Source organism: Schistocerca gregaria, chromosome 3 (assembly GCF_023897955.1).
Source record: "Schistocerca gregaria isolate iqSchGreg1 chromosome 3, iqSchGreg1.2, whole genome shotgun sequence".
Lineage (NCBI taxonomy): Eukaryota > Metazoa > Arthropoda > Insecta > Orthoptera > Acrididae > Schistocerca > Schistocerca gregaria.
Window position 1 is genome coordinate 851,510,083 of NC_064922.1, and position 24,751 is coordinate 851,534,833.

Here is a 24,751-nt window from a genome sequence, read left to right on the forward strand (position 1 = left end):
GACTTACATTAACGCTGAGGTAATAGATTCTTTCGCAGAAAGAAAAACACACCTTGTAAAGCTGTAGCAAGGTCAGAGAGAGAGAGAAAATGCTGGGACCTAAGGATCGAAGAAATGTATACTGTCTTGCTTGTCTCTTGTCTTTACTGCTTTTATGTTTCGTATATTTAATTTTGTGTTAGACAGAAGAGAAAGTTATTAGCTAATGGCTAATAAAGAGTGCAAATTTTCTGGAGAATTCTTATTCTTCCGGTCACAAATAATCCCACTCAGTATTAATTATGTGTGTGTGTGTTTTTTTTAAGGGGGTAGGATGTCAAACCGGCCATCTAGGAGCAGGACACTAATTTCCACTGCCCTGAATATCGGTTTGATGGCGTCTATTACAAAATATACATGTTTGAATTCCACAGAGCGAAATACAGAGAGGCGTGACACAATAATGCTGTGTGAAGAAGCGTGGCACCGTACTTTGGCACACTTAAGACTAGATAACATGTCTTACATTTCCTCGATTGTATATGCTGTATATATTAAACTCTCTAGAAAGATGTGTGATATAAAATGAACATAGTTTGAAAAATAGATTTTTTTTAAATTTTTGACGTCCTACTTCAAATGCTCGAGGATGAGGAGGGAGGGGGCGCCACAATAAAGTTTTGCCCCAGTTCGGAAATATCATTCGTCGAATGACAGAAATCCAAAATATTATTCAATTTCACTACATAGCAACTGGGTTGTGTTTAATTTCATTTAGGTGATTTCGGAGGTGGGGGGTCGCACCCTGGACCCCATCTTTAGCTACGTCCTTGGTAGGTGACATTATGTTTGATGCCCGCGTCTCACCGCAGCACAGGACAATCTGAGGCTTCATTGAGCAAGGTTCGGGGTGATCTGTGACAGGTCTGACGACAGATTACAATGCTGGTACAGGCAAAAGTGTTCTGAACATACTGTTTAGCACTCAATTTTGAGCCTGGGACTCGACAACAGACTACTCAACGTCTTTCCATGTTGACCCATCCACAGCACCAATTAGGTTTGCAATGAGTATGAGGTCGTTGATACGGGACTGTGGATCAATAGTAACGTGTCGCCTGTTAGATGAATCACGTTTCCTGTTACATTAGGTCGATCGTCGTGTCCGGATTCACCTTCATTTAGGTGAACATCTGCTAAAAACATGAACCGCGCCACACAGCCAATGCACGCCAGTAGAGGTCGGAAGACATTCGTCTGGGTTTCAGCGGGTCCTGTAGTACTGTACACTTAAAGTAGTAAAGGAGTTTTGCTATTTGGGGAGCAAAATAACTGATGATGATCGAAGTAGAGAGGATATAAAATGTAGACTGGCAATGGCAAGAAAAGCGTTCCTGAAGAAGAGAAATTTGTTAACATCGAGTGTAGATTTAAGTGTCAGGACGTCGTTTCTGAAAGTATTTGTTTAGAGTGTAGCCATGTATGGAAGTGAAACATGGACGATAAATAGTTTGGACAAGAAGAGAATAGAAGCTTTCGAAATGTTGTGCTAGAGAAGAATGCTGAAGATTAGGTGGCTAGATCACATAACTAACGAGGAGGTATTGAATAGAATTGGGGAGAAGAGGAGTTTGTAGCACAACTTGACAAGAAGAAGGGACCGGTTGGTAGGACATGTTCTGAGGCATCAAGGGATCAGAAATTTAGCACTGGAGGGCAGTGTGGAGGGTAAAAATCATAGAGGGAGACCAAGAGATGAATACACTAAGCAGATTCAGAAGGACTGGGAGATGAAGAAGCCTGCATAGGATAGAATATCATGGAGAGCTGCATCAAACCAGTCTCAGGACTGAAGACCACAACAACAACAACTGTAGTACTGTACAGGGTGGCCAAGATAAACGAGGTCTCGTGTTATAGTAAACGTGATAATTGAAGCTATCTGTCATTACATTTACACGCAACACATCTTTCGAAAGACGAAAAGCGAATTTCGGAAGCAATTTTTCGCTGTCGGTGTTTACCTGTTAAATATCTGAATCACAGTTGTTAGCCCAGTTGAATATGGCGCCTGTAAAACAGCTGTTTCAGTGTCTGATTTAGTTGGAAGAATTGCTATTTCTGCCCAATTAGACGAAGTGTAAACAGCCTCAATCTGATATTTCTACTTATCCTTCAATGTACAAAAGGCCACTACTTATACTTCAATGCATAAAAGCCACTCCGGCCATATTAGCCAAAAAATTTTGAAAACAAAACGAAACCTGACAGCCCAAGCACTTTTCATAACGGGTTGCGTTTACAAGAAAGCGATAATAGATTGCGGAATTGGGAACTCGGCAACTAGAAATGTTACGTGACCACCCAGAAGGGGTATTGGGAAATCTGTTTGCAGCGCGCGCGCGCGCGCGTGTGTGTGTGTGTGTGTGTGTGTGTGTGTGTGTGTGTGTGTGTGTGCGCGCGCGCGCTTTCTTAACGCTAGGCTGACACTCGATCGTAGTTATGTGATAGTGATCAGTGCTGCGTTGTCAATAATCAGTTTACAGCTTGTGAATACAGTTCTGCAGAATACCTTTTGCAATCGAACAAAGCATGTTTACTGTTGAAACTTTTTTTCGATCTAAATCGTTTAAAATGTGAAATGAAAGTTTCGTAATAAAATAGCGAGACCGAGCTGGTCCTGCAAAAAGTTTTGTGCACAAACTAATCACTAAATTTAGAGCAACAGATTCAGTAACTAACGCCAAACATAACTGTTTAAAGAAAGTTTGTTCACTGGAAAATACTGAATGTGTTCATGAGACTATGGTAAAAAGTCCACGGAAAGCACTAGATGTCTATCCTCCCAACGGAGCGGGAGGGAGGCAACAGCAGCAGCAGCAGCAGCAACAAGAACAACAACACTATCGTGACTGATTACTCATGCATGTCGCTGATGGTCATCTAGACCCAAATCTCCCCTTCAACTCAGACGAATCATGGTTTCACCTTAGCGGGAACGTGACCTCTCAAAACACACGCTCTTTGTTAACAATCCCAAGGGACGCTTTGAGGTACCTCTTCACTATTTGAAACTAGGCTTTAGGTGTGAATTTTAAGGCCAACAGATTGTAGGCCCCAATTTCTTTAACAACACCGTGAACTCTCAGGTATGTGTAACGGAATAGTTGCAACCATTCATAGCGCAGCTAACTGAGGAAGAACGAGTGTGTGCGTCCATGAAGCTTTCGGAGCAGATTTATGGCCTCCAGATCGCCCGATCTGTCTACCTGTGATTTTTATTTGTTGGGTAATTTAAAGGGTAAAGTCTACAGTAACAAAACGCATACAACAGAAGAGCTGAAAACAAATATTCGCAATGCGATTGCGGAAATAATAGCAAATGAATTATGTTGAGATGAGCTGATCGAGTATTAAAGTTAATGGTGAACATTTTCAGCACCACCTATAACTAACAAACTATTGACCTATTGAATGTTCAGTGCCTTGTCTTTCATAACAGTTATTTGCTACTCTGTAATTACAATAAACAAGGGAATCTTCTGTAAGTCGATTATAAAGCATGGGACTTCTTATTTTGACCACCCTATAGTAATCGAAGGCACCATGGCAGCTAAGGCCTATGCTAACACCTGTATCCCTTCACACTTGATGTCCTTTTGAAAGGCGATGCAATCTTCCAGCAGGTCCATGTGAGAAGATCAGAATCATTCCATGTTTTTTGAGGAGAATGGTAGTTAACTGACGATATCTTAGCCATCAAATTAACCATATCTAAAACCAATGTAAACGACTGGAACACTATAGTGCACCAGCTCCACACTCACAAGCCCATGGCCCCAAATTCACATGAACTGTGCATCTACATCATGAGGTATCTCTATAAAACCTACCAGAGACCTTCCGAATCCTTGCTGAGCAGAGTCAGTGCTATATTGCATTCCACAGCTAGACCATCGCATTAGGTAGTTGCATGGGCAGCTGTACCTGTACACGCCATGCAAGCTCTGTTTGACTCAATGCCCAGGCGTATCAAGGCCGTTATTACGGCCAGAGGTGGTTGTTCTGGGTACTGATTTCTCGGAATCTATGCACCCAGATTGCGAGAAAATGTAATCACACGTCAGTTCTAATATAATATATTTGTCCAACGAATACCCGTTTATCATCTGCATTTCTTCTTGGTGTAGCAATTTTAATGGCCAATAGTGTAGATTAAGTCGATAGAATCAAGTACTGACAAAAAATATTCAGTATCATGCGCTGGCGTTCTGACTAATTTTTCTCTAATATGCAGAGATAAACGACATTCTAAAATTTTTAACACGTCTACCTGTGATACTGGGTTCGTCCAGTAGCGTCTCTTGTTCAGGTATTTTTCAAAGTATCCACGTAGACTACCATATTTGGCGTCGAATGGCGCGGGGTTGAAAACCTCGTGTCTGATTCTTTCTTGCACTGCCTCAGACCAGTCCTTGTCGAAGAAAGCTCGTTCAAACTGGATATAAGCGCTGCAACGTTCGGCCACTTCAGTTGCCCATAAAAGCACATCACCTTGCGTACAGCCCACGAAAAATCTGATTTTCCATGCTTCCGTCCAGTTGCGTGGAAATACATGACGGAAAGCACTGATAAATACTACTGGATTCATGCTTTTACCTTCCGCAGGAAACAGTCGATGTCTCAGCAAACCTTCGTGTGTAAAAGTAATTGATAGACACGTCGTACTTTCGGTCGTATTTATGTGGTTGTTGTAGTTACCTGTAATTCCGGTTGGTAATTGTTCAGGTATCGGAGTTATGGGTATGTTTACTATTTGCACTCTACAACTGTCACTGGTACCTGCTCGTGACAATTTGTGGATAAATACCGACAGGTTGTGGGTTGTTCACTGTAGCCTGTGTATTATTTACATGCACAGTTCGAGATATGGTAATACTTTCTTCTAACAGATTGCGGATCCTATTTTCCGCAGCTTGTGGGTTAATGTTTACCTTCTTCACGATTTCATTTTCTTTACTCTGAATAGCCTTTTCTGCTACATCTGTGTATAACTTGCAATCCGTTACTAACTTCTCTGCATTAGTAGTAACCTTATCTAACGTACCTGCTTCATCTTGACTAACGATTATCACTCAGATTTTCATTAATGTTCTCTCTCTCCTTCTTAGCACATGCTGAGTCAACTTCTAATGTCGCTACCCTTAACGTTACCTCTTCTACAGTTAGAGGTACACCTTCGTAGTCTGTTTAGTCTGTTAACGACAGTGATTATCTGTTTTGCTGTCAAAATTAATTAGTTTTGTGTGGCTTCAATGTTTGTGTTTGCGTCTGATTTTCTTTATCTGTTGTTCTACTCGACAGAGGCGGTCATTAAAAGAATCTACCTTCTGTGTTACCTCCGTAATGTTACTGTTAACTCCAGAAAGTACTTCACGCTTTACGTATGTTTTCATATCATTCAAGTTTTCATCTGTTGTAGTGCGAAAATTTTTGGCTGAGTAATCGAATTTCTGAGAGACCGTGTTTTGCAAATCCTTGAATACTTGTTCTTGTTTCATTGCATTTAGATCTTGTGTAACAGTTTTTTGTCGCTGTTTTACCGTGTTCATAACTTGTGTCAAATTATCAATTTGGGTATTCATATCTTGTTTCATATGGCTGAGATTGGTATTTATATTATACGAGGGCTGTGCAGAAAGTAAGTTACGATCGGTCGCGAAATGGAAACGACTATGAAAATCCGATCAAGCTTTCCAAAGATGTGTTCGGCAGTGTCTCTAATATGACTCTCGGTAGAATTATGTCGCTCTTTTCATTCCTGATCTCTTAGTGAGCGCGTAAAGATGTTATAGAAAATAGTGTCTCCCGCCAAGTACGAGGGCCTGGTGAGAATTTTCCCCCGAAGCTATGCAACCAACATTACATAACTGTCGTGCGGTTTCTTCTTCAAGACAATTCTCAGCCTGCAGGGGCAATGAAGATGTTCCTGCATCGTTTCAATTGGAAATGTTTGGTTACCCACAATACAGCCCGTAATTGTCTCCCACTGAGTTTCATCTCTGCGCAAACGAACCGCTGGCTATGAAGACAACATTTTGGCACAGACAACGAGCTTTAGGCCAGCGTAGAGAATTGGCGGTAAGCACTGGCGGCTGCCTTCTATGATGAGGGTATTGGAAAGTTGGTACAACGCTACGACGAATGTCTGAGTCAGAACGGCGACTACGTAGAGAAGCAGCTGAAAAGTGTAGCTAACTGTTACAAATGAAATATTTCTGATTTTCACTGTGATTTTCATTTCGCGATCAATCGTAACTTACTTTCTGGACAGCCCTCGTATAATAACTGCTACAGCAGTGCGTCAGTTTTACTAATGTGGTTGCTGTCCGCTGTACTTCCCAAGTTAATGTTTTGTGTTGTGACAAGTGGTGTTTGTAACATGTTATCAAGAATCATAATTGGATAGCTCTCCGACGTTTCATTCACGAGTGGTATGTCGCTTTGGTAGATGCGTCACATTGTCTCTTCAGTGGTAAACTTTATGTCGTCCAGGTTATTCTGTTGTGGAGCGTCACCATCATTTGTCACTCCTGCGACACTCTTCTATGATCTACTTGAACCTTCTGCAGTGGGCATGCATGGTACCTGAACTTCAATTGTTAGATCTCGCAATTCTACGCCATCTTGGTTGATTTCGTTTTCACTATCAACAATGGGTATATACTTTTCGACCGTGTTATATGAATATTCAAGAAATAGAAATTCCACAAAAATGTTAAAATTTCATACGCTAATTATTACAACTGATAAATGTAATGCTTGCTTTACGATTATTATAACGTGCAAACTATTGTGTAACAACTCTTTATGTTTTACTGACAATGTGTATCACACTGAAAAACTCCAGTAAATTTTTCGCCAATCAGTAAAATTCAAGGAAGAGAATAGTGATATAAAGGTTTCTATCTACATCAAAAGAGTCGCATACAAGCAATTTGCATAGCCGTCCTACCTTTGCAGCGCCGAATAAAACAGCTTACTACGGAAAATTTTACGTGACCTGGGTCCAATTCTTAGTCCTCTCAAAAATTTTCTCCTCAATTTTGCCTTTTTGCGTTACTTGCTCCCCGTCGTGAGTCATGCAAACAGAAAATAAAGGCAATTAGTTTTTATAATTCATAACAATGTCATAGAAATTTATTGCTGTAACAATGATTAACAAACACCACTCACGACCGTTGCCTCTAAGCCCTCGCACACAGGTCGACAGTTGTAATATAAAAAATTTAAGTAAACATAATTGAATATGATTGCGTTATTAAAATGTCTGTGCTTATCTTACTTTTTCTTGGCGACCAGCCTTCGCTTACTTTTTAGTTGAATTTGCAGGCAGCGGACTCCGGGAACACCGACGCTTGTCGTAATCACGAAAATCCTCTTCCTATAATTTTCCTCTTCACTTCATTAAATAAATGCTTTATACTGTTTTTGAACATCATATTACTCATGCACACATACGATACTTCAAGATCGCAATACTTCAATCTAAAATCGCACATCCTCATCGTCCTTCTACATACGAGAGCGACAGTGTGTGTCTAAAACAAAAAATTGTACAAAAAAGTGAATGAAAAAATATTTTTGTTTGTCTGCGCCTTACCGCGCATTCATAATTAACATCTTTGCTAATGCTTCTAGTCGATCGGTATTTCAGTTTTGTTTTGTTCTTTAATAAGTAGTAACTTTGCGGCATCCTGGGGGTCTTTCATCATGTACTCGTACACTAACCAGCACACAGACCCTGGCTGTTAATCCACCACGCAGATTCTGTTCGGAGATGGGCTATCTCCTGGAAGTAATGCTTTAATACGCACACGTATCCGGGCAGGTGCCAATTTCCATTGATCATTCACTGTAAATCCATAAAATCACTTTCCCATTTCAAAAACATAATCAAGGCCTTATTGCACTTGTGGTTTAATGATTACATTCCATAAACTTCACATAATTTTTTTACCACCTACTGCATCTCTATTTCTCATTGAACTCTCTTGTTCAACTTATTACATGGTACGTGACATTGCTTTGCTGCTTATCATTTTTATTGCCTCTATCATATTCCATTGCGCAAGTGCCTCATGTTCGTTTTTATGATACATGCAAGACAACTTCAAAACTGAAACATAATCAAATAGTAACAAGATAACAGTGCTGAAAACCACTGGCGTATCTCCAGGAAACATGGCCCCACAAACGTCTGCCCCAGGAAACACAGAACTCAGGTATTGTTTGTGTCTTTACCACTGCATTTGAGGCCTATTACTCTGTACTCTGCACAGCACAACATGTACATGACATTTGAAATATATATGGCCCATTAAAACTTAGTGATAATGGCATATCAGTATATTTATTCATTCTGTAGATATTTTGGGTTGCCTGCATCTGCTGGCTAACTACAATATATACACAGAGTGCCTGTTATAAGTGCAGATATTTTTGTATGTTGTACTTTATATGTACACACACCAGTGGTTGGCTGTTTTTCCTATGCATCAAACAGTCTGCCCACAAAAAAGTCATAAACTTTACAACCTGATGTTTTCTGCACAGTCATAATACACCACTAAGCGGACTATGACTTTCAGTAAAAAAGTAATGTTCAAAATGTGACTATGTACAAATTAATTAATTTTCAATGTGAATGTATAACAAGTTGTTCCACGTCATTGCAATCCATCATGCAAAATGATTTAAAAAAAAGGTTCAAATGGCTCTGAGCACTATGGGACTTAACTGCTGAGGTCATCAGTCCCCCAGGAATTAGAACTACTTAAACCTAACTAACCTAAGGACATCACACACATCCATGCCCGAGGCGGGATTTGAACATGCGACTGTAGCGGTCGCGCGGTTCCAGACTGTAGCGCCTAGAACCGCTTGGCCACTCTGGCCGGCACAAAATGATCGATGGAACATATTACAAACTAACTTTTTTGCATCCTTGCACCCACACTTCAGCAGTTGACCTGCTATCAAGGGAAAAGTAAGCATTAATGGCTTGCTGTTGCCACATGTACCTGGAGGTACTGAGCAACCTAAAAATATATGACTTGTAATGGCTACAATTATTAGTGTGGTAATAATGTAAATACAGATGTGACATTGTTCAGTACACCGTCCTCTGTCACCAATATAAATTCCCGGGCTTATACCCATTATACCCTGTATATGTCCTTTGATACTTGCATTCTGGAGTATCCTATGTAGATCACAAATTTCAAATAAGATTGATGTACTGTAATTACAATAAAAGTATTTGAATTTCAAGAACATTCATGTTAATTGACACAATCTGAAAATCTGTGTGTCCCTAATGGTTTTAGTACATTGCGAAAAGACATGAAAATTTGTATATTGAAGTCACAAGGCTAAATGAATCTTGTGATATTGTTTCAGATATGGAGGCACCATCTACGGTGTTTGCCTTCTTGCTGTCTCTTGCAGTTCAGTGGCTCCTCGTGACAGCCAATCCGAGTGGTGCCCCACCTACCACCACAACGGGCCCTGCTGCTGACACCACCAGTACAATTCCATATGGCGCACCTCAAATTGGAGAGAGCCCCACGGCAGAGCAAGACAGCTTCACGGTGGATCTGGATGCACCGACCACAAATCAACAAGCCCACTCTGGAGAAGGAGGTACGTCCAACATGGCCCTATCTACCCTCACTGATATTCCATCCACTACCAGCAAAGTACAGGATGTTACAGGTGTTAACCCCACCATTGTTACAGTGGATCGAGATGGCATCACGGAACGCCCTACTGCTGCCACGACAGACCTGCGCCCGGTCACTACATCCCGCGGCTGTATCGCTCGTAATGCAGCTGGTGTCTCAGCAGTCCAGAGAGGCAGCAAGAGGCTGAGTGCACACAACAAGAACCCGTCCACCGTCACCACAGAAGCCACGACGATGCCGGAGACTCGCACTGTCCGTCCCACAAAACCAAAACCCGAACCCATCTGTCCGGCCGGCTGCAAGTGTGAGAACCTGGAGGTGCACTGCTCACGGGCCGGGCTGGTGGCCTTCCCTGAGGGGCTCGATCCACGCACCACCTACCTGGACGTGGGCCACAACCGCTTGACCGCCATCGCCGATGACGAACTGGCAGAGCTGGGCCTCACCAAGCTCACCAGCCTCATCTGCGATGACAACGCCATCGAGACGGTCGGGCTGTATGCCTTCCGGGGCCTCCACGACCTGGCACTATTGCAGCTGTCTGGAAACCGCATCCGCAAACTGTCCCCATTCATTTTTGTAGGCAACAGGGACCTTCGCCACATTGACCTGACAGGTAACCCCTTGCAGCTGGAGCACGGGCCGCTGCTGATGGTGCAGCAGCTCGAGTGGCTGGATCTCGACCAGTGCAACATCACCTACCTGGCACTGGACGCGTTTCGCGACATGCGAGGCCTGCGCTACCTCAACCTGAGTGGCAACCGCTTGACCTGGCTGAGACTGTCACACTTCTCCGGGCTCAACTACCTGCGCTACATCAAACTGAATGGCAACCCACTGGTGTGCGACTGCAGCACAAAATCCCTCTGGCGCTGGTTCAAGCAGCAGGCAGTCCACGTGGACGCCAAGTGCATTGCCCCTAACAATGGCACCACGCATTCCTGGAATTTCTTGGAGGTGCTGCACTGTGTTGATGAGACCGAATACTATCCACCATTACCATGAGAATGGTTAATGTTACAAATACTCTCTAAAAATCACAGCTCTGAACACTGTGTTGTATTACTGTTTCCCTTACTTTACCTGCACGTTTGCCAACTTCTGTGGTGTTTTATCACTCTATCCTCAGCACAAAGCTGTTCTGAAACAAAGGATCACAAGAGATCTTGAGCCCTTAATAACTCCCACTCTTTCAGAGATGCCACATGCAGACCTCAATATGGTTTCTTGAGTGACATTTATCGTGACTTCCAAATATGATGTCTTGTCCTGGCATCTTATCTGCAGTTTCACTCAACCAAAAACAATATTTTTTATATCTTCCATTTCCTTTCTGGGCAGTTGACCCACAAATTCATTTTCTCGTCCGTCTTTCTTCTATATGGTACCTAGGGATAACAAAGCATGATGAAATGGCTACGAGAAGTAGAAAATGAACGTGAGCTAGTACATTTGACATTCATTATTACTGGTATATCCGAATGCACAGTTTGTCACTATAGACCATATCGATAAATAAAATTGATTAATGTCAGAATTCACAAATTTTCTAAAGAATGTCAAAGATCACTTGCTTGTTTCTTAGTAGTCAAAATATGAAACCAATATGTTCATGTACAAAATGCTCATGTAAAATGTGTTATCTTGACTGTAAATGAATTAAATATTTACTAGTTGTTGTACAAAGGCAAAATATTTTGTTACAAATAAATGTTTGCAAAATTCTCCTTATGTGATCATATTGACCCTTTTACTATTTTCGAACTATTTTCCATCCAGCACTGTTCCTCTCCCAGTGCTTGAGAAAATTACAGTTGAAAAATGCTCACCTCAGTTACTTCTGCCACTCTGATATTTCCTGAGATTAACTGGTTAACAGCGGAGGTATAACTGGTAAGAACACCTTTTGAATGCATTGCATTTATTGATGGATCTGTATACGCATTGAAGGAGGTAGTAAAAATCCATTCTGGCAGGAATACTATACTTTTGTTATAGCTACAATGTGGTATCTGTTTCAGTGAGTCGGCCAGCTGAGGGCTAGTCACAGTTGTTTCTCCAACACTGTGTGCTCACTGGTTTGCAGGTACATATAGATCATATTCACATGTGGCTGGCAGCGTGTCAGTAACACTGTCTAGTGCCACCATGCCACCCTCCTCCCCATTCCCCCCAACCCCACAAATTTCTAGTGTCCCACAAAAAATATGAGCAGCTTACGCCCAAGATTTAAGCAACAACGAACTAATTACAAAATAGTAGTAACATTTAAAGAAAGGCAGTTACCTGTTTACAGGAGATACTTGAAGTGTTGCCATGGGCATGCAGGCACCACTGACTTCATGTGATGATGTTAACACCACCCTGTAATTCTGCACGCATAATGTTGCTAAGTTCTCTAGTAATTTTACATTTAAAATCATTATTGCCTGAGGAATGACAACATATACTTTGCTTTTTAGTGTGTCCCATAAATAAGAATCATACAATGTTGAGTCTGCAGACCCTGTGTGCCAGAGGCCTCTGCTGACTAGTCTGTCTTCAGGGAACATGTTGATGATGTGAGCCATACTTTGGCTGGATGTGTGAGCTATTGCTCCATATTGTTGGAATACTGCACCAACTTCTCTGCATATGTTAATTGTGCAAAGTAAGAATCAAAGATCTCCAGATATCTAACACTCTTTAAGGTGTGACAGACAACACACACCACACACCTATCTTCTCCGAGTGGAGAGATTCTTCATGTTCAATATGTGGGTTGTCCTGCAGGCAATATCTGACATTCTGGGAATATACATAACCTGACAAATGAAACCAGGCCTGACCTGACATGAAGTAAAGCAAGGCATCCAATTACTGTTAGTAACTGATATTAACAGCAGTTACAGTAGTGAATTTTTTTTGCCCCCGGTCCTGAAATTTCAACTCTGGAACCACACTCACTTTTAATCATATCTTTCAGTACATGATGTATGTGATTCACCAACCTGCTGCGATGATCTTACTGATTGCAGGGACTTCTTTTAATGACCATGTGAATTGTGACAGGGGCTGTCACTATCGGTTGCCTATTGCTCTGCACATTTTGAATGGGTTCTACAGCCCTCCATTTCTTGTACAGATCTTCAATAATGGTGGTCCTGGGGAGTTTACTAACAGGATACTTCACTTTAAACATTTTGTAACATTCCTTGATAGTGCCTGTCTTTACAAAAGAGTTCACAATATCAATTCGCTGTCCTTAGGCAAACTGCCCCATTTATTTAACAACTCAACATTACGAGCTCCTCTTAACAACTGATGCACAAACACAGAGCTGCACTGAACATTCTGATAAAATGCAGTGTAACCAACTTTTGAGGCAGTATTGACATTTCACATGCAATTCCATTATAGATGATTAACTGGTATGTGAGGAGTCATGTTTTATGTGGGAGACCCTGCATTATTCAGTCAAATCTACTACAGATTACAGGTGCTTAGCATGGTCTAAACTGTACAAGCTTACCAAGCACTCTCTTCACATGTTACCCAACAGCAAAAACACTGTCTTATGTAGCAATGGGCTAGACATTAGTGCAGTCACAAATGGCAGACCAGCTAAATCAAGACAGTGTCTTAAACCACATAGCAAAACTACCAACAGGCCAAACATACATATTAGGGCCTTCAATATAGCTCACATGTATAAAAGCCTTATCTTTGCAAACAATACCTGAAATTTTGCTCCTCCCTTGTAGTTGTGGAATGTCATGCTCTCCACATTATATTCCACAACCCACTACTCTCACCTGTATGCATCTTTTGCAGTTTATCAAGTTCCAGTCCTTTCTAAGATTCCTAAAAGAAATATGAAAATCCTACACATGCAGCAATCTTGACCAGCAGACTCTTAGTACAAGACAATTCCTCATGAACCAGGATTGCTGCAGGCTTCAACCAAGTTATACACCCACCTCTTCACCTTTGAAACCTGTCTCTGCATCAACATCATCATCATCATCAACAACAACAACAACAAAACTCCCACTTTCTGATCCAGTAGTACATGCACACAACTACTTTTCTTACCATCTATTGTTTCTTCCTCACTGATCCCTCCACATTTCAAAGCCCAACTATCAATACCCTTATTTCCTATCCACTCATCAGCAGCCACTCTCCACTGCACACACATCCAAATTACTTTAAATCCTTCCCACAAACCCTTGAAAAACAAATTACCCCTCTTTCTTCACAACCACTTATCTTACCATTTGATTTTACCAGGAGTAGTTAACATTTCTTTAGCAGTCCATAGTCCATCGTGTGTCAAAACCCCAATATCATCACCGAAATTTTAAAAAAAAAGTTATTTTTACTTAGAAAATTTGAGCTAATAGTTTGGCTATAGCTATGCTACTCATAGAATCAGTCAGCAGCTTTTGTCTGTGACTCACCAGTCTAGTGGAAGTAGCAGCACTTCTTTCACATAACATTTTTTTCTACATTGTGCTCAGATCTTGAAATTCTGAAACAGAGGCCATTGCACAATGTATCACCTTAAGTAAAAGTCCCTGTTTAATTGTTCAGTTCATATAACAACATATTTAACTACTTTGACAAAGCAACAGAAACTTTGTCATCATTCACTGCACATGCATTTAGACAGTCTGGCAATGACCACAGAGTGAATGAAACCAGTAACTGCATTTTCAAATGTTTTTGTGAATGTTATCACAAAAATATAAATGGAGAGAGATAGCCAATTATTCACCACTGACAATGTCATTTTCTTAACTGGTAGCAGGTATTATGGAATCATTTTACAGTCACAGACTTCTGCTAGTTGTAAATCGGTATTTAAACATTTCTTTTGTGACATAAACTATCTTAATACACACTATTGGAAGTTTTCTGATGGAACTCTCTGATCTCTCAAACATATTTTGAACACCAGTTGTTTCTATGTGGATCTACACTTTTGTCTTAAATTAGTTTCTAACAGTACTTTGATTCTTGCATAGTGACAGCTTTATCGCACATATTTTGGCTCAATGCATTAATGAAAAAAGATCAGTAGTTGCTTCCAGTTTTTTTTCTTCATCTTCTTCACAAGTGGGTCTCTTCAAATTTATTTTTCTCCTTTATTACCTGTGTTGTTGACAATGCAATATGATCACAGATTCCATTATGAAAGTGAATGGCAGCAAAGAGGATAGAGAGGCTTGTGTACTGCACGTTTAACACAGATCCATTATCCTGAGATCCATGGCAGTTATCAGGAAAGATGTGCTGTATATAACAGTGGTAGTCAACTTGGGCCCTACTGCCCAATAGTGGACATTCCAGGTTTCATAGTGAGTGGTAGGTGGTACTGGTTTTAAAAATATTTTCATTATGTTTTTGAAAAAAATTGTATCAAGTATTTGAGAAGCAATTTTTATTATACAGGGTGTTACAAAAAGGTACGGCCAAACTTTCAGGAAACATTCCTCATACACAAATAAAGAAAAGATGTTATGTGAACATGTGTCTGGAAATGCTTAATTTCCATGTTAGAGCTCATTTTAGTTTCTCGATGAGGCTTCATTACAATGTGATCAAATTGTAAATTTTCACAATCAACATGTGTGGGCTACGAGAATCTGCACGCAATTGTGCAATCATGTCATCAACACAGATTTTATGTGAACGTTTGGGCAGGCATTGCTAGTGATGTCTTGATTGGGCCCCATGTTCTTCCACCTACACTCAATGGAGCATGTTATCAGGATTTCTTACAGGATACTCTACCTGTGATGCTAGAATATGTGCCTTTACAAGTACGACACAACATGTGGTTCATGCACTGTGGAGCTCCTGCACATTTCAGTCGAAGTGTTTGTATGCTTCTCAACTATAGATTCGGTGACCGATGGATTGGTAGAGGCGGACCAATTCCATGGCCTCCACGCTCTCCTGACCTCAGCCCTCTTGACTTTCATTTATGGGGGCATTTGAAAGCTCTTGTCTACACAACCCTGGTACCAAATGTAGAGACTCTTCGTGTTCGTATTGTGGATGGCTGTGATACAATACACCATTCTCCAGGGCTGCATCAGCGCATCAGGGATTCCATGCGACAGAGGGTAGATGCATGTATCCTCGCTAACAGAGGACATTTTGAACATTTCCTGTAACAAAGTGTTTGAAGTCACGCTGGTACATTCTGTGGCTGTGTGTTTCCATTCCATGATTAATGTGATTTGAAGAAAAGTAATAAATGAGCTCTAACATGGAAAGTAAGCGCTTCCGGACACATGTCCACATAATATATTTTGTTTCTTTGTGTGTGAGGAATGTTTCCTGAAAGTTTGGCCATACCTTTTTGTAACAGCCTATATACCTGTAGTGGAAATAATGAGACGCAGATGGGCGCAAAAAAAAAGCCTGTGAAACAACTAAGCCTGTGACAGATTTTTATTGGGTAGTGCCTGGCAATGACCATCTTAGAAACAGCAAAGGTGTGCACAGGTTACTGTTAAGAGTATCTATCACAAGCGCTTGAAGTACTGTGAAACCACAAGCAGGAAAGAAGGTGCTGGACATTGTCACAGAACGTGAAATTCAGAGACATGCCCACTCTGCAAAGAGCGTGATAGGCATTGATCTGTTACAGATTTGATGACAAGAGTAGAATGAAGTGCAGCCCAAGTGTTTCAGAGGACAATATTCAGTGCACATTGCTGAACTTAGGAACATGTAAGGGCTGTCTACTCCAGAGTCCCATGTTGATCCAGGAACATAATTACTTACAATTGCAATGGACATGGGACTGTAGATATTGAACTGCAGATCAGTGGAAACACGTTATTCAGTCAGAAAAGCACGTTTCTCATTACATCAGGTTGATAGTCGTATCTGGGTATGTCATTGTCCAAGTGAATGGCTGCTCGAAACTTGTACCATGGCATAGTTGCGGGCAGGTGTGGCCAGTGTTATGCTACAGGGAACATCCGCCTGGCCTTCCACGAGACCTGTGATAGTAATTGAAGACATCATGACAGCAGTAGACTATGTGAAAATTATTGTGGACCACATATGTTCTCTTGCTGTGTGTTTCCATTCCATGATTAATGTGATTTGAAGAGAAGTAATAAAATGAGCTCTAACATAACATATTTTCTTTCTTTGTGTGTGATGTTTCCTGAAAATTGGCTGTACCTTTTTGTGACACCCTGTATACGTTAATTTGTTGTAACTCTGCTTCATAAATTTTTAAATATAAAGTTACTTCTCTAACTCATAAATCACATTTACTGTGGAACTGGTGGGTGGATAGACAATTTTATTACTAATGAAGACAGAAAAGTGAGAAGTAGGAAAAAGAGGTTGACTACCCTGGAATATAATAACCTGTCTTGATTACAAACGGCTAACTAATATCTTGGCAGATTATTAAAGAAAAAGAAATTATCTGCACTACATATGCCTTGGAACAGCTACAACCTTTGAGCTCCACAAGAACAGATCTGGCATGTCAACTTATCCAATTCCCTGATATGGCCCGATTTGCCCTTCATTGCACTATGATTTTTCATTCTATTATATAAGAAAAGCTGAACTTTGCTTTCACAACTGTGTAAATCTCATGTTCTTTAAAGAGTGCTGGAGTGACAGGTACTGTATTTACGAGGTGCATTCAAGTTCTAAGGCCTCCGATTTTTTTCTAATTAACTACTAACCCGATATCGATGAAACTGGCGTTACTTCTCAACGTAATCGCCCTGCAGACGTACACATTTTTCACAACGCTGATGCCATGATTCCATGGCAGCGGCGAAGGCTTCTTTAGGAGTCTGTTTTGACCACTGGAAAATCGCTGAGGCAATAGCAGCACCGCTGGTGAATGTGCGGCCACGGAGAGTGTCTTTCATTGTCGGAAAAAGCCAAAAGTCACTAGGAGCCAGGTCAAGTGAGTAGGGAGCATGAGGAATCTCTTCAAAGTTGTTATCACAAAGAAACTGTTGCGTAACGTTAGCTCGATGAGCGGGTGCGTGGTCTTGGTGAAACAGCACACGCACAGCCCTTCTCGGATGTTTTTGTTGCAGTGCAGGAAGGAATTTGTTCTTCAAAACATTTTTGTAGGATGCACCTGTTACCATAGTGCCCTTTGGAATGCAATGGGTAAGGATTATGCCCTCACTGTCCAAGAACATGGACACCATCATTTTCTCAGCACTGGCGGTTACCCGAAATTTTTTTGGTGGTGGTGAATCTGTGTGCTTCCATTGAGCTGACTGGCGCTTTGTTTCTGGATTGAAAAATGGCACCCACGTCTCATCCATAGTCAGAACCGACAAAAAGAAAGTCCCATTCATGCTGTCGTTGTGCGTCAACATTCCTTGGCAACATGCCACACAGGCAGCCATGTGATCATCCGTCAGCATTCGTGGCACCCACCTGGCACTTTTCGCATTTTCAGGTCGTCATGCAGGATTGTGTGCACAGAACCCACAGAAATGCCAACTCTGGAGGCGATCTGTTCAACAGTCATTCGGCAATCCCCCAAAACAAATCTCTCCACTTTCTCGATCATGTCGTCAGACCGGCTTGTGCAAGCCCGAGGTTGTTTTGGTTTGTTGTCACACGATGTTCTGCCTTCATTAAACTGTTGCACCCATGAACGCATTTTTGACACATCCATAACTCCATCACCACATTTCTCCTTCAATTGTTGATGAATTTCAATTGGTTTCACACCACACAAATTCAGAAAACTAATGATTTCACGCTGTTCAAATAAGGAAAACGTCGCCATTTTAAGTACTTAAAACAGTTCTCATTCTCGCCACTGGCGGTAAAATTCCATCTGCCATACGGTGCTGCCATCTCTGGGACGTATTGACAATGAACATGGCCTCATTTTAAAACAATGCGCATGTTTCTATCTCTTTCCAGTCCAGAGAAAAAAAATCGGAGGCCTTAGAACTTGAATGCACCTCGTACTAGAAAAGAAGTGCAGCGCTAACGTAACTTTATACAGACATCACAGAAGAGTGTATGCAGAATGAATTACTCTAAGCTGCTCCTGTTCAGCAGACTAGAATCATTTCTGACACATTCAGCTGAAGCAAAAATAGGAAAAATTAGCCCATGGTAATCAGCACAGGGCAGAGATCATAAGTTCCAGTAAAGGTGTCACAGGTAGTAGAAAGGTGTGTGTGTGTGTGTGTTTTACTTAAAATCTATGATGTTAGAAGGAACTATAAAATTTTGACTTCCATTAAGAACTTCATCTTGACATAGTAGTAAGTTTACTTTCTACTTGCCTGAATATAAAAACATTCTTATAGAACAGTGTACGGTGTATTTATTTGACAGTACAAAATTAAGTAATAACTTACCTACTGCTCATCCATGAGCAACCACACCACGGCAGAAACACGGAAATGGGATTACAGAAATTTGAGATTTTGGTGCTATAGAGAAGCTCCATCTGGAACAAAAGAAGGTAAAAGCAAGATGATCTGATGAATGAAATGCATTAAGCCATGGTTTGAGGTGCCTAATGATTTTCTGCGGAACCTTTCTCTACCTGTTCTAGTTTCCGTTCTACTTTTTTTCTTTCTAATGAATAACTATTTTTAATCTTTCAGAATGTCTAGTTCCAAGGATTGTTTCCTCTGTGAGCTTGTGATCAGCATTTATATGTTGAATGTCAATGTGGTGAGCATAATTTGGCAGCTCTCATCATTGAACAGTACAGCTAACAATTACAAAATGGAATTCTTAGGGTGCCATTGGACATCACTTGTGATACTAACCCCTAGAGATTAGACCACAGGAGGTCACTCTAAGATCTGTGACTCACTGTTCATTGTCAACAGTCTTAAGGTTACACTACTACTTCAGAAAAATTACACCTTTTTCACCAGTTTGATTTGCTATATTCAAGTCAATGTTTAACAGAAATTGCTGCTGCTGCTGTTGTAAATCCTTTATTAAAAGCACAACTGGTTTCATAATTTTGGGTATTCCCAACGAAGCCCCCAGTCTTCACCATTGCCCTCTCCCTTACCGCACAGGTATGGGCAAAGTTATTTCATGTGCACTCTATGGAATGGGTCTTTAAATATGCTTACTCACAGTTTTTATTTTTATTTATTTCATGTGGTGCTGTTGCCTACTTTGCAGCTCTATTGGTACTGGTTTTTACTCATGCCATGGCCACAAAGTAATTTGTTACTTCCCAGTTAGCGCCACGGTGGCTCCCTCCCACCACACACTGCCTCGCAACAGTCACTCTTCAAGTACGTGCATTAGCCATGCCTGTCTATCATTTAACAATGTTCACCCCAAATCACGCATATGTTCATCAAGGAGTTCAGTATTTTAATTATTCCTTCAAATTATGTAGATTCATTACTGAAATTCATCTTAAATAATTCCTCACGTATTGAGAATATTTGTGTCCACAGCTAAGAGACCATTATTATTCAGTTCTAAAGCTGTCAGAGAATCACAAAAGAGTCCAAAATGCAGATGCAAAAAAACTGATTACTTCTGCAAAACCATAACAAATGACAGGAAGAAAGAAAGTTTTTCAATCCAGCATAAAATCACTTTTTCTATATAGCTACTATTCCACACATAAGTTTTCCATTAAAAACTGGTAGCTTGTAAAAAAGCACCACATTTTAGTGTACAACTGGTTACTAAGCAGTAGAAAAGTCTAATAGAATAATTCCTATCAAATACACACTGAGGTCACAAAAGTCATGAGATACCCCCCTCATATCATGTTGGACCTCCTTTTGCCCGGCATAGCACAGCAACTTGACAAGGCATGGTCCCAAACGTCGCTGGAAGTACCCTGCAGAAATACTGAGCCATGCTACCTCTACAGCCATCGATACTTGAGGAAGTGCTGCCAGTGCAAGATTTTGTGTGCGAACTAACTCTCGATGATGTCCCATAAACATTTGGTGGGTGGCCAACTCATTCGCTTGAATTGTCCAGAATGTTCTTCAAAGCAATTGCAAACAAGTGTCTCACAGTGACATGGCTCACTGTCATCCGCAAAAAATTCCATCGTTGTTTGGGAACATTAAGTCCATAAATCATTGCAAATGATCTCCAAGTAGCTGAATGTAGCCGTTTCCATTCAATAATCAGTTCAATTGGACTAGAGCACCCATTACGTCCCATGTAAAAACAGCCCACACCTTTATGGAGTCACCACCAGCCCAAACAGTACCTTTTTGACAACTTGTGTCCATGGCTTCGTGGAGTTTGTGCATTACTATAACCCTAACATTGACTGATGGTGATGGTGTCATCATCGTTGTCTTCAGTCCAGAGACCAATGTGATGCAGCTGCCTGTGCTACTCTATCATTTGCAAACTTCTTCATCTCCAAGTAACTACTGCAACCTATGCCCTTCTGAATCTGCTTAATGTATTCATCTCTTGGTGTCGTCCTACTATTTTTACCCTCCACTACTAAATTGGTGATCCCTTGATGCCTCGTAATGTGTCCTACCATCTGACCCCTTCTTCTAGTCAAGTTGTGCCACAAATTTCTCTTCTCGCCAATTCTATTCAGTATCTCTTTATTACTTACGTGATCTACCCATCTAATCTTCAGCATTCTTCTGTAGCACCACACTTCGAAAGCTTCTATTCTCTTTTTGTCTGAACTACTTATTGTCCATGTTTCACTCCATACAACAACTTTCAGAAAGGAATTCCTGGCACTTAAATCTGTACTCTATGTTAACAAATTTCTCTTCTTCAGAAACGCTTTCCTTGCCACTGCCTGTCTGCATTTTATATCCTCTCTATTTCAACCATCATCAGTTACCTAGTTAGCTTTCCAGATAGCAAAACCCACTACTACTCTAAGTGTTTCATTTCCCAATCTAACTCTCTCACTATCACCTGTTTTAATTTGACTACATTTCATTATCCCTGTTTTGCTTTTGTTGATGAACATCTTATATCCTCCTTTCAACACACTGTCCATTCTGTTCAACTGCTCTTCCAAGTCCTTTGTTGTCTCTGACAGAATTACAATGTCATCAACAAACCTCAAGGTTTTTATTTCCTCTCTTTGGATTTTAATTCCTAATCCATATATTTCCTTTTGTTTCCATTACTGCTTGCTCGATATACAGATTGAACACCATTGGGGATAGGCTACATCCCTGCCTCATTCCTCTCTCAATCACTGCTTCAGTTCCGTACCCCTCAACTCTTAAATTACCATCTGGTTTCTGTACAAATTGTAAGTAGCCTTTCGCTCCCTGTATTTTACCCCTGCCACTTTCAGAATTTGAAACAGAGTATTCCAGTCAACATTTTCAAAAGCCTTCTCCAAGTCTACAAATGCTAGAAACGTAGGTTTGCCCTTCCCTAATCTTTCCTCTAAGATAAGTCTTAGGGTCAGTATTGCCTCGCGTGTTCCAACATTTCTACGGAATCCAAACTGATCTTCCACAAGGTTTTTCCATTCATCTGTAAAGAATTCCTGTTAGTATTTTGCAACTGTGAATTATTAAACTGGTAGTTCAGTAATTTTCACACCTGTTAAAAGCTGTTTGCTTTGGGATTGGAATTATTATATTCTTCTTGAAGTCTTAGGGTATTTCGCCTGTCTCATACAGCTTGCTCACCAAATGGAAGAGTTCTGTTATGGCTGGCTCACCTAAGCCTGTCAGTAGTTCTGATGGAATGATGTCTACTCCCAGGACCTTGTTTTGGTTTAGATTTAGGTCTTTCAATGCTCTGTCAAATTCTTTGTACATATCTCCCATATCATCTTTATCTATGTCCTCTTCCATTTCCATAATCGTGAATCAAGAACGTCGCCCTTGTACCGACCCCCTATATACTCCTTCCATCTTTCTGCTTTTCCTCTTTTGATTAGGATTAGTTTTCCATCTGGGTTCTTGATATTCATACAGGTGGTTCTCTTTTCTCCAAATTTCCCTATAGGCTGTACCTACCTTACCCCTAGTGATATACACTTCTACATCCTTACATCTGTCCGCTAGCCACCCCTGTTTAGCCATTTTGCTCTTCCTGCCGATCTCATTTTTGAGACGTTTGTATTCCTGTTCGCCTGCTTCATTTTTATATTTCCTCGTATCATATCTGTATTTCATCTCTTAAAGCTACCCATTCTTCTTTTACTGTATTTCTTTTACCTGTTCTTGTCAATCGTTGCCCAATGCTCACTCTGAAACCCTCTACAACCTATGGTTTTTTCAGTTTATGCGAGTCCCATCTTCTTAAATTCCTCATTTCTTTCAGTTTTAATCTACAGTTCATAACCAATAAATTGTGGTCAGAGTTCACATCTGCCCATGGAAATGTCTTGTAATTTAAAACCTGGTTCCTGTACTTCTGTCTTACCATTATGTAATCTATCTGAAACCTTCCAGTGTCTCCAGGCCTCTTCCCTGTATAAAATCTCCTTTAGCTATGATTAAGTTGTGCTCTGTGAAAAATTCTACCAAGTGGCTTCCTTTTTCATTCCTTACCCCCACTCTTAAATTTTTGTCTCCCCTAACTACCTGAGTAATTTCTTTTATTCCATCATACATTTCTTCAATCTCTTCATCATCAGCAGAATGAGTTGGCACAGAAACTTGTATTACTGTGGTAGGCATGAGCTTTGTCTACCTTGGCTACAATAATGCATTCACTATGCTCTTCGTAGCAGCTTACCCACATTCCTATTTTTTAATCATTATTAAACCTAATCCCGAAATGCCAATATTTGATTTTGCATTTATAATCCTGTATTCACCTGACCAGAAATCTTGTTCCCCCTGCCACCGAACGTAACTAATTCCCACTATGTCAAATTTTGATCTATCAATTTCCCTTTTTAAATTTTCTAACCTACCTGCCAATTAAGGGATCTGACATTCCACGCTCCAATTCATAGAATGCTAGTTTTGTTTCTCGTTATAACTTCCTCCTGAGTAGTCCACACCTGGAGATCCGACTATTTTATCTCTGGAATATTTTACCCAAGAGGATACCGTCATCGTTTAACCATACAGTGGAGCTGCATGCCCTCGGGAAAAATTATGGCTGTAGTTTCCCCTTTCTTTCAGCCATTTGCAGTACCAGCACATCAAGTCCGTTTTGATTGATGCTACAAGACCAGATCAGTCAATCATCCAAACTATTGTCCCTGCAACTACTACTTTTCAGGAACCACGTTTGTCTGGCCTCTCAACAGACACTCCTGCATTGTGGTTGCACCTACGGTACAGCTATCCGTATCGGTTGGTTGGATTAGAAGAGGGGGGAAAGGGACCAAACTACGAGGTCTTCAGTCCCTTGTTCTGAATAAAACAATGCCGCAAGTGTGAGAATAAAACAAACGAGACTGACAAATCAAAATGGAATGAAAGGAAAATCACAAGAACGGTGAAGGGTAACAAACATGTAAATGGACAAAAGGGGACAAGAAAACCACAGAAACACAAGGAATGGGACGAAGAGATTAAAACAACAACATTAAAACACATTAAAACTTCGACCCCAGAAGCACTAGGATGGACAACGGGACAAAGGACATGCGCTAAAACTTAGATCAAATGATAAAACCCATCCTCATGAATAAAACGTAAAAGTAAATCAGCAGATGAGGCATTGTCAGATAAAATTAGCGGCAATGAGTCCGGTAACCCAAGACGTTGTTGCTGGGCAGTCAAAGTGGGACAGTGGACCAGAATATGAGCCACTGTCAACTGTGCACCACACGAACACTCAGGAGCGTCTTCACGGTGCAGGAGGTACCCGTGCATCACCCAAGCGTGGGCAATGTGGAGCTGGCAAACTGATTTCCTGCGAGAGGCCTGCATGGAAGACTTTTACACATTCATAGTCTCCTTAATGACAGGCACTTTGTTGTGTGTACTGTTATGCCATTCTGTCTTCCAAAGCTGAAAAACCCTTCAGCATAAGTCAGAATGCAGGTCAGATTCAGAGATTCCCATCTCCAGAAGTAGTTTCCGTGTGGCCTGTTTGGCCAGCATGTG

General features: G+C 40.9%; 1 protein-coding gene across 2 annotated transcripts in view; it reads left to right on the forward strand.

The window, feature by feature from the left end:
• LOC126354795 (protein slit-like) overlaps positions 1-11,449 on the forward strand; it is a 78,705-nt gene extending 67,256 nt beyond the window's left edge. For both annotated transcript variants that reach the window (XM_050004707.1, XM_050004708.1), the window contains 2 exons: positions 9,442-9,684; positions 9,781-11,449. In XM_050004707.1, coding sequence (XP_049860664.1) covers positions 9,444-9,684; positions 9,781-10,730 — 1,191 coding nt within the window. In that variant the 5' untranslated portion in view covers positions 9,442-9,443 and the 3' untranslated portion in view covers positions 10,731-11,449. The remainder of the gene's footprint in view (positions 1-9,441; positions 9,685-9,780) is intronic.
• Positions 11,450-24,751: the final 13,302 nt, after the last annotated feature.